This window comes from Pristis pectinata, chromosome 19 (assembly GCF_009764475.1).
Source record: "Pristis pectinata isolate sPriPec2 chromosome 19, sPriPec2.1.pri, whole genome shotgun sequence".
NCBI classification, from domain to species: domain Eukaryota; kingdom Metazoa; phylum Chordata; class Chondrichthyes; order Rhinopristiformes; family Pristidae; genus Pristis; species Pristis pectinata.
Window position 1 is genome coordinate 34675588 of NC_067423.1, and position 11641 is coordinate 34687228.

Genomic DNA, 11641 nt, shown 5'->3' on the forward strand with positions numbered 1-11641 from the left:
TAATTCAGTAATATTCTTTGCAGCAATTGTTAATTCTAATATGTTGGTGCTGACTCCTACAGATGTACTGTTGAAAGTATCATGACTGGTTGCATCACGGTCTGGTACGGCAATTCAAATGCACAGAAGCTGCAGAGAGTAGTGGACTCAGTCCAATACATCACGGGCACATCCCTCCCCACCATCGGTAGTATTTATACAAGGCACTGCCTCAAGAAGGCAACACCATCATCAAAGAACCCACCATCCGGGCCATGCCATCTTCTCGCAGCTACCATCAGGCAGGAGGTACAGAAGCCTGAAGTCTCACACCACCAGGTTCAAGAACAGCTACTTCCCTTCAACCATTCAGTTCTTGAACCAACCGGCACAACCCTAATCACTACAGTTTAGCAACACTATGACTACTTTGATCACTTTGCACTAAAGTGGACTTTTTTTGTTCTAATTGTGTTATTGTGATTATGTTCTTTCTTGTAATAATTGTGTAATTGTTTAATTTATATTTTTCCTGAGAATGCTATTTATCTGATGCTATGTGCCTGTGATGCTGCTGTAAGTTTTTCATTGCACCTGCGCATACATGTACTTGTGCATAAGACAATAAACTCCACTTTGACTTTATTAAAATGAAGGGAACACAATTCCTTCTTTACTCTGCGATGACTCAATATCTGACATAGCTTATTTTAATATTGGCAAACTGTTACCCATCTACACTCTTTATACCTTGCTTCAGCAATGGAAATACCATCCCCTTAAGCCATTTACCACTCACTGCAAGCTTCTCCAAGTATAGCATTATGAGGGGCATAGATAAAGTGGACAGCCAGCACCTTTTCCCCCAGTGGCCAATACCAGAGAGCATCAGTTTAAGGTCAGAGGAGGAGATGTCAGAGGTAGGTATTTTACACAGAGAGTGGTGGGTGCCTGGAACGCACTGCCGGGGGTGGTGGTAGAGGCTGATACAACAGGGACATTTAAAAGACTCTTAGATAGGCACATGGATGTAGGAAAAATGGAGGGTTATAGGCTGATTAGGAGGGAAGGGTTAGATTGATCATGGAGTAGGTGTTTATATAGGTCAGCACAACATCATGGGCCAAAGGGCCCATACTGTGCTGTACTGTTCTATGTTGTATAGATTAGAGAGAAAAATCATAGATTTAGCAAAATAGATGGAGACTATTTTTCAATTTGTACTTAAAAATATAAATTGTGGAGAATTCATGAATCTAAAGTTACATCTTCACAAGAATTCAGTTTTGGTCCAGAACTTTCTTGTTTTCTACTAGTTCTGGAGGTACGTCGCTTGAATCAGGCTGAGAGCAGTGTCCCGCCAAAACAGATAACTGGGGCAGTGGGCAAGGCTTTAAACCAAATAGTTGATGGAGGAGGAGGGGAGAGAACTCTGGTGAGGGGAAATTTAGAAAGTTAAAAAGGATGCAGCAATACACTCAAAAGAGTGGCAAAATGACCAATGATAATGAAAAAAGGGCAGGGTTTACAAACAAAAGTAAGAAGCTCCAATTAGAATCCAAGCAGGAAAAAATGATGCCAAAACAAAAGTGGCCTCCATATCTGAATGCACAGAGCATTTGTAATAAGATAGAGAACATAATATGCAATACGTTGGAACAGCAGGTAGAGTAGCTGCCTCACACGTAACTCCAGCAACACAGGTTCAATCCTGACATTTAGTATGGATCTGCACTGGTTTCCTCCCACATCACAAAGACGTGCTGATTGACAGCTTAATTGACCTGTGTAGATAACCCCCTAGTATAGGCAGGCAGCAAGATAACCAGGGGGAGTTGACTGACACATCAAAAGGGATTAAGTTACCGGGTAAAATGCAGGGAACGGAATCAACAGAATTGCTCGGACAGCTGGCATAGACTTGACAGGCTGAATGGCTTCCGACTTGTATTGAAAAATAGCACAAAGAGAAATAAATGGGCATGATCTAATAGCCATTCGCCCCTTCAGCCAACCAAATCCATACCGACCAGCAAGTACCCAATTACCCTAATCCTACATTAATCCCATTTTATTCTCCCCACGTTCCCGTCAACTCTCTCCAGATTCTACCGTTCACCCACACACGAGGGACAATTTCTAGTGGCCAATTAACATACCAACCCACACATTTTGGGGATATGAGAGGAAACTGGAGCACCTGGGGGGGAAAAACGCACAGAGAGAACATGCAAGCTCCATGTAGACAGTGCCTAAGGTCAGGACTGAACCCAGGTTGCTGAAGAGATAAGGCAGTAGCTCTACCTGCACCACTGCTCCACTACAAGAAAAACATTTATTTTGTTATTACTTATCTCAACAATCAAGAACAACTGAACAAACCATGCCACCAGGGGACCGGAAGGCTGGGGGCACAGGGGTGGGGAGGGGTAGATAGGGGTACAGGGGTTGGTGGAAAGAAGGGTTATAAAGAGACATATCTGAGATTTCCCAATTTATGCTCCGGACAATTAAATCTCAGTGTAAGTGGTGTGGAAATATGATGATTTCTGTAAGAAACTGTAAGATTCTGATTGTGGTGTATGTCTAATAGCAGTGAGGGTAATGGTTACTTTAAGGATGGGGGCTTACTACCACCTTAAGGACAATGTTACGTTAATCATTGAATTATTGTTATCTAGTGTGTGTAGTTGAAGACTGACTACAAGAAGCAAACTTGACATTCTGTGCCTAAGTGAGTAAATGAGTGACAGCAAATTTGGACACCCAGTCAGTTCACATTACATCATGCCAATGAACCTCACACATTGATTTTATTTCCTAACTTGTTACCAATGAAAACTCATTCCAAGACATGGGTGTTTATTGGGTTAAATAACTAATAACTGAAAGCATACTTTTTGTATACTGCATCAAACTGAGGTTACATGTGAGCCATTGATTGCTACCTGGAACATTCCATCACTTAGTCCCTGATCTTGGAGTTCCCTTCCAGCTCTAAATGCAACTGCCTCTACACTGTGTTCCTCAGGACAGCACTTGAAACCAGCCAAAGTCCTGAATACAAAAACTCCAGGAAATCCCTGAAGCGTATGGTTAAATCATACACTTTCTAAAACACCACTTAAACCAAACAATACATTTCTCAATGTCAAAATTTAACAAAAATATTGCTTCTCCCGCAAAAAATGCAAATTCCAAATGCAAGGCTCACCCTTGCAGCTCCAAAGGACATAAAAAACAAGAAACAAGCAACACTGTTTGAGGATTTGTGCAATACTGCCTGGCAGACTATTTCATTAGGCTCCTGGCATGTCTGTTTCCAATTGGCAAGCCTTTTGCATATTTTTTAAATTAGCTTTCTCCCTTTTCATTACACAGGCACACAAACTCACACACATATACAATGCATTACTCTTCTCCAGGCTTCTGAGATTGCATAATCATTACTAGAAGGGGTGCTGGCCTCTGAAGATTTCAAACCTGACCTTGCTTCCACCGTGGATATGGAAATTTTATGCTCTGTTTTTTGCATTTGAACACTGCACGGCAAACTAAATGATCCTGTATCCTACTGCGCTACCATACAATAATTCTCAACACAGGATGCATCAGCTAGCTCCTGGACCAGTGCAAATATCGGTTCCCCACCAGCTGAATCAAAGTAATTCTTATACAAACGGATCGAGTGTTAATTATTTCATCATCATGACTGCAGTTTGTGTACTATCGCTGTCAGTGTAACTCACTACCCGTCACAAAGTGCTGAATAAATTAACTCTTCAGTGCTTACAGTGCGTACCATCTACAAATGCACTGCAGTTACTTGCTCCAAATACTCCAACAGCACCTTCCAAACCCATGGCCTCTCCCACCTAGGCAGACAAGGGCAGTAGGTGTATGAGCACACCACCACCGGCAGGTTCTCCTCCAGGTAGAAAACCACATCAACTTGGAAATATATTGCCAGTCTTTCATCGTCACTGGGTCCAAATCCTGGAAGTCTCTACCCAACAGAAGGCCTGCAGCGATACAAGGCGGCAGCCCACCAGCACCTTCTCAAGGGCACTTAGGGATGGGTAATAAATGCTGGCCCTGTCGGTGATTCTGATCCCAAAAAATGAAAAAAAAAGTCTAGATCAGGGAGGATGAGAGCATTTAATGCTGAATTCTCAGAAGTTTGCACGTAAGTAATTAAAGCCATGAGCAGGTGAATGCAGTATTAAAATTTATAACCAGGTACACAGAATACAAGACTCAAAGAGTAAAACTTGTTAAATCTGAAGGCAGTCTGAAAAGCATACTCACAAGAATGATTCTGGGAAGATTTGTACTGGAGTCCCAAAGGCCAGGAGATAATTTGAATCAAGATTAAAATAGCCATGATCTCAGGACACACCTAATCATTTTGTCATCAATTATAGTTTTTTTTGTGATCAAGGGAATCAACAGCCAATTTATAAAGAGCTGGAGGCTAGAAGCAGCAACGAAATAAGTGAGCTGATAACTTGTTTTGGTGATGCTAATTTAAGGACATATGGTAACCAGCACATTGAACAAACTCTTACTCCCATTCAGATAGTGATGTGGGATCTTTTGCATTCACCTGAGAGGGCCGAGAGGAGCAATGTTATGCAGCATATCTAAATAATAAAATCATTTTTAATGCACAGAAGTGTCAGCTTAAATTATGTGCCGAGACCTCTGGGGTGGGACTTAATCCATGATCTTCTGATTGAGAAGAAAGAGTGCTACCTGTAGCCAAGAATGACTTGCATTACTTTTAAAATTATGACACATTTTGAGAGACCAAATAGGAAAACTGTTTCCTCTGAGGGGAAACTCCAAGATGAAGGGTCATCAATTTAAAATTATGAAAAACCGAGGAGAGAGGTTGGGAGCATCTTTTTTTACACCAAATGAAGTTCGAAGCCTAGGACCATCTCAGAAACAATTGCCATTTTAAGGGAATATTCCGTCAGTATGTGAAACAAATGAATGTAGCTGAACAGAACAGGATGGTGGGATCAGTTTTTGACTGGTGCATCAAAGTGCGTCACAAGCATGTATTATAAAACTTTATATTTCCATGATTCACAAAACAGATATACAGCCTTGGTGAGAACCGACAATGCACACTCTGGGGGAAGAAAAGCTTTTAGAAATTCTTTACAGCAGTTAAACTGATAGGAACAATAAGTCATCCCTTGCCCATCATTTATGCCTTAATTGCCTGAACATCACACGGTCTCAAATTGGAAGGACTGCGAAATGGTGAGTAGTTGGTAGAAAAACGAGCATTTTCACATTTAAGGAAAATGAATAAATAACCTGAACAAACTGCCACGTTAACTCTTCCTAGCAAAATGTACAGTGACCACATACACAGTGCACAGCAGTTAAAGTTGCTGCTCCACAGGCCAAGAAACCAGGGTTCTATCCCAACATTAGGTGTGTCTGTGTCATACTTGCGCATTCTCCGTGTGATCCACTGAACTTTCCCTGGGTGCTCCAGTTTCCTCTCACATCCCAAAGACTAGTTATTTGGTAGACTTAATCAGCTATTGTAAATTACCCCTAGGGTAAGAGTGGGGAGTTATAGGAATATGAGAGTGAATAGGTTAGGGGGGAAATAAGTGAGAGGACGAGGTTGATCTGAGGGTCAGCATAAATTTGATGGGCCAAATGCCCTTTTCCAATGTCATAAGGAAATATGAGAATACAACAGACACTGATTCAGGAAATCAGGGAAAGATCTGTAAAGATACTTCCAAGGTCATATTACCATATTGTTTTTATTCTCAGTTTTGAAATTATAGTGCCTGTGGATAACACAAATTGAACTAGTCTATATAATTACTTAAAAACGTGTTTTCTTTGTAAAGCCCTTACCTTAAACAAAACAGTAAATAGTTATGCTATGGTGACAGATCCCAAAGTAATACACATCAATAAAGCACATTAGCCTTGTAATTAAGGTACGAAATGTTGCAGACAATATGGACACAGTTAGATGCAACAAACAGTAATGCTATACATGTCTCCAGACAGTCTGTTTTGGTGGTTCTGTTTGACTGGTAATTATTGACCAGATTCCTCTGTCAATAATGGACATATTTGGCATTATTTGGAGACTCATCAAAAAGAACATGGAAGTGACCATGATTATGCTCTCATCTATTGAGCGGGACCTGAAACAGTGAACCCCTGATTCAAAGGCCACCTCCGAGCCACCACTGCCATCCATTACTATGAAGGCTACATAAGAAACAGTAGCAGGAGGAAGCCATTCAGCCCTTGCACTCACTCCACCCTTCTATAGCATTACAACCGATCTTGTACCTCAGTGCCATTTTCCCATATTCATATCCCTTAATTCCCTTAATCCAAAATTCTATCAAACTGCACTGCACAAATTAGCCTGCACAGCCCACTTCAGCAGAGAATTCCAATGATACACTACCCTCTGGGTGAAGAAACATGTTATCTGAATGGCCAATAGTTTTTTTTGAGCCTGTGACCCCTGGTTCTCAATACCCAGGTCAGGAATATTATCATCCCTGCATCTTGCCTTTCAAGCCCCAGAAGAATTTTGTACATTTCAATGAGATCACCGCTCATCCTTCTAAACTCCAGAGAATACCAGCCTAGTCTGCTTAATCTTTCCTCACAGGACACACTCCCCCTCCCATGAACCAACCTTTCCGCTGCCAACCATATATCATTTGATTTCTTTAATATCTAAGAAAACCTACTGATCTATGCCTTGAATATATTTAGTGACTAAGCCTCCACAGTTCTCTTGGGTAGGGAATTGGGTATCATTTTACGTGGGTTAAATGGGCTGTTAATACTGGAGAAGAACTCTGTAACTTCCTTCCTCTACTACACTATTCTATTCAACCAATCATTATGTTTTGGCTCTTGCTGCATATAATATTTTTATAAAATCCCAACTGCCTTCGTACATTTCCCTTATCTAACATACATCAGTATTTTTTTGCAGTGTTATCTGTTGATTTATCTGATTGGCTGCTATGTCCTACCTCAATACAACTCGTCATCTTTATCCTCTTAACAAAGTGTCATCAAAATTTCAATTCAAAACCATCAATAATCGCAGCAGAATCAAAATCCTTGAAAAATATCCACAATATGCCTCACTCTATAATGAGTCTATTCAATGCAGTTCCTCTTGTGATCTCCAGCACTCCATGGGAGGATCTGAAGTGCTTCACGAGCTGGCAGCAGGCAGGGTCATCATAACTCCTGCACAATGTAACAAGCAAGAGGCTTAGATCACATCGATAGCTGTGATGTATTAATATAGAAGCAGTACCTCACAAAAAATTCTGGCCGAGGTGGGAATTCTATGCCCATTCCTAGAACCCAACTGGTAGAATGCCATCAAGTGGGAGGGACTATACCCATCTTCAATGGGGATTGGCAGATGGAGGATCGGACATGAAATTTACCATTTGGAGTCATTTCTAATGAAGCACAGGAAAGCAATTCTGCCATACCATCTTCCCAATTATCCATACCCATCCACTATTAGCAACGTGACATCCACTCAAGAAATGTTGGCTACATAGAACAGTACAGCACAGGAACAGGCCCTGTGGCCCACAATGTTGTGCCAAGCTAATTAAGATAGTAATTAAACGCCTAACTAAACTAATCCCTTCTACCTACACAATGTTCATATCCCTCCATTCTTTACACATTCATGTGCCTCTCCAAGGGTCTCTTAAGCAGCTCTATCGCATTTGCCTCTACTACCACCCCTGGCAGCGCATTCTTGGCACCCACCGCTCTTTGTGTAAAAAAACTTGTCCGGTGCATCCTCTTTGAACTTACCCCCTCTCAGTTTAAATGCATGCCCTCTAGTGTTAGACATTTCAACTCTGGGAAAAAGATACCGGCTGTCTGCTCTATCCATGCCTCTCATAATCTTATAAACCTCTATCAGATCTCCCCTCAGCCTCTGCCACTCCAGAGAAAACGACCCAAGTTTGTCCAACCTCTCCTTACAGTACATGCTCTCTAATCGTTTCCTCTTTCTGCTCAAGGCAGTGAGCTGTGTAACTGGATGAACAGGGCATCCAAGCACCCACCTACATCACCAGGGCTCCACTCAGCCAGTGGAAACCAGCTGACCCCTTGCTTATAAATGACAGTCTTTGAACAAGAAACCAGGAGAAAGCTACTGGCCCAATTACAGTGACAAATGGGGACAGAGAGAGCAAAATATGTGCAGTCTGCCATATACAAAGACCTTCATCTTACCTATGCAAGACAATACTGATAGCAATAGCACACAGAGACAGAGGAAGGATCTAGAGGACAATCAATCAACTTCTCAAGACATGTGCAGAAGCAATTGATTTCATCAGATAAGTATTAGTCCGTGTCATTGAGGGACCTGAAGTGAAAGTGAGGATAACTTAGAATAAAGCTATTTTTCTGAATGTTGTTCTTGGTGCATATTTTCCCCTCATCAGCAAACATTATCAAATCAGGGACCTTTCTCCCTGACCTTCTTCTTACTTGGATGCTGCCCAGAATGGAGTACATTAGTTATATGAAGAGGTTGGACAAACTTGGATTGTTTCTCTGGAGCGCGGAGGCTGAGGGGAGACCTGATAGAAGTTTTTAAAGTTATGAGAGGCAGAGATAGGGTCAACAGTCAGGGTCTTTTTCCAAGGGTGGCAATGTTAAATACTAGAGGGCAGAGGTTTAAGGTGAGAAGGCAGAAGTTTAAAGCAGATGAGTGGGGCAAGTTTTTTTTAAAAAAAGACACAGAAAATTGTATGTATCCAAAGCTCTAAGGACACTCTTTAAATTAACCACTAACTCCTGCTTGCAGGCATTCATATAATTTTCACTGGAGAGTAGTGCTAACTGTGCTGGAAGTCTCCAGTGGTTCTCTGTTCCAGTGTCACTGATATTGTAGTGCGGTGGTAAGATCTGTGGATGATGATATTCTGCCTACAGCCCAGTATTCTCAATATGTTTGCATTTTGATTGACAATACTACAGCAAATATAGTAAAATTCTAAACATTTAACCTCAGTCTACCACCATCTTCAGAAACGTTTTAATTCCCTTGATAAAAATAAGTCAAGAGATTTGATTTTGCAGCTTGTTTACACAAGGGTTTGATTAGCCATACATTAATCTGCGATCCACTGCATTCTAAAACTTGACAGTGTCAGGTTCCTACTGCCAGGGCTGGGGGGTACAACCAAAGCAGCCTCGTCTGAACTTCAAGCCTGATCCTGGTTTTTGATCCCACGTGGGAAGCTGAGGTGTGAGGGAAGCATGGAAGCTCCTGACAGATGCCTGGACATCTCCAGTCATCCAGTGGAGAGTCTGTTGTGACAGGGTCTGTGTATTTACAGCAGCCCATTTTCCTGGCCGACAGAAGAACTCAGAACCAGGAAAGATGGGAATGTTGCATTCAACTCCCAACTTTCACCCATGCGTCAGAAATAACTAATTCATGTGTCTTGGAGACCAGGACATGGAATTTGATCTCAAGGGATACAGATTAAAATACTTACAGCTCTGACTGAAACAGAAGATTTAACGCTGAGGGGAATAAACACTTGGGGCAGTACCCTCCACCTTTCCTCTCATGGAAAGCATCAGATCAAAGTGGATGTAAATTTGCCTGATTACATCGGGCAGAGGGGCATGTAGAAACTATTGACCAAGCAACCATTTGGTGAAAAAAATTTTCAGTTTTACTTTATGCCACATGCTCTCAGATCCCACGTTAATATTGCATAATCTATAAAATACACAGCAGTTTATAACTTATATCGAGTTAATTTTTTTTGCTCTAATCGAATAGACCAGCATGATTTCAATCAGGAATTAACTAAATTTCCACTCTCTGCAATCAACAATACGCATGCCATTCAATAAAACCTGCAAAGTCTCTGGAGAGTGGGGAAGCCACGCTGGTGTCCCTCTCGGCTACAGATGGTTCTTACTGATCTGATTGCACTCAGCAGAAGCTGGCACTTTATGCCAACGTGGAGTGCAGTCTGTCCGTATCAGTGGGAGATACCTTGTGCAGCAGTAACACTGCTCAAACATGCACGGCCGGGAATTACTGAGGAAGGAAACCCCAATGAAATGATCAAAAATCTGCAGCCATAAATATCAAAACAAATGGCCCCACTGTTGACATGTTTGCATTGTGCCAGATGACAGCGTATTTGCACGCTACAGTGATTTACAACCAAGCATCCGTAAAAGGGAGCTTGACATGCTGCGATAACTTGAAACAAATAGTCTTGGTTACAGAGCGGCTCCGGGGATTGAGCTGATATTTATTTACCTGACTTGCCCACGCCTGCTCTCCCGAAGACGGCCAACTTCACCTCGGCGCTCTTCGCCATCGTACAGCGACTGTGTACAGTGAATTCAATCAGTGAACAAAAATAGAGCTATTCGAGCCAAAGCCAAACTTCACCATCTCATTCCCTCTGGAGCACGACCCCTCTCTGTGTGTAAGGAAGGTTGGGGTTGGGAGAGAGGGGGGGGGTGAAAGTTACTTTAAATTTGCCATCACATCAGCATCAGAAACCTAACAAAACCCAAAACAATCGATAGAATTCACCCAGCGCTTTGGTCGCACTTGGTCACTGTAGTGTGGTACTTAAAGGAGCAGTGGGAATGTTTTGAATTTACTCATCACTGGAAATGCTGTGGTGACTAACGGTATCACTAGCAGTCTGCAATCGGGGGGTCTTTCAATTCAACTGGTGCATTGCAAGCGGTTCCGATTTGCAAGCTTCCTCCGTGCAATGCCTCTCCCGAGCGAGGCAGGGTCGGGAGTCCTGGGGTATAACCAGGAGGGAGGGAGGGTGACCGCTCAACTCTGCATCTACCAGCTGGGTGCACATGAAAACGCTGTATCTTGGCAGATGTTTGCAAAAAGGGAGTGGGAGACCCGGGTCCCAAGGATTCATGCAGCCGCATCCCGACCCCGGCTCACTGTCAGTCACGGTCCACGGGCACTTTCCGCCGTTCGAATCACGAGAAAACCCACCCACTGCTCTGCTTCTGCTCCCGTCCGCTAAAACTCCTGCAACCCCTGCGCGTCTGATCCGCTGCCACACTCCAGTTCGGGACACGATTCTGTGCGGACTAAGGCTGCAAATTTTAAAATGGGCTGCTCTCTTTGATTGCAAACGGAGGGGGGGGGGGGGGGGGGGGAGTGAGCCGCTTACCATTCCGCCACTCAGAGGAGATGCGTCCACCGACTGGGGTGGGATGTGCCATTGACACTAAGTAGCGCCTCCCACAGCGGATCGGCTACAAGATGCGGACTGGCGTTTGGGGAAACAAATGCACGGGATTGACACTTCCCCTGATCAGCCAGTGACAAAATAAAATTAGGAGGGAGGGATTCCGACAGATCATAACAGCAATAAATAAAATTGTCCTCATTTTCTGTTTTACAAGATCAGAACTGCGCAGTCAATTGCTTCAAAGTTCACTATTGTCTTCCTTAATTTACCGCTGGAGGCAGCTTTTTTTATATTGCAAGCTTGGCTCACTGGCTGCATTCTCACCTCTGAGTCAGAAGGCTGAATGTTAAAATCACATTCCAAAGATTTGAGGACCTAATGTACCCTCACACCTC

The 11641-nt window shown here is 42.8% G+C and overlaps 1 protein-coding gene across 4 annotated transcripts in view; it reads right to left on the reverse strand.

The window, feature by feature from the left end:
• The window catches only part of rerg (RAS-like, estrogen-regulated, growth inhibitor), a 61340-nt gene extending 50031 nt beyond the window's left edge, over positions 1–11309 (reverse strand). The window contains exons 1-2 of one of the 4 annotated variants that reach the window (XM_052033817.1): positions 11045–11168; positions 10331–10496 (exon numbers count right to left, since the gene is read on the reverse strand). In XM_052033817.1, coding sequence (XP_051889777.1) covers positions 10331–10391 — 61 coding nt within the window. In that variant the 5' untranslated portion in view covers positions 10392–10496; positions 11045–11168. Of the gene's footprint in view, positions 1–10330; positions 10497–10990; positions 11169–11225 lie in introns of those variants that run through there. The other 3 variants (XM_052033816.1, XM_052033818.1, XM_052033815.1) reach the window with 3 other exon arrangements.
• Between the last annotated feature and the right edge of the window lie 332 nt (positions 11310–11641).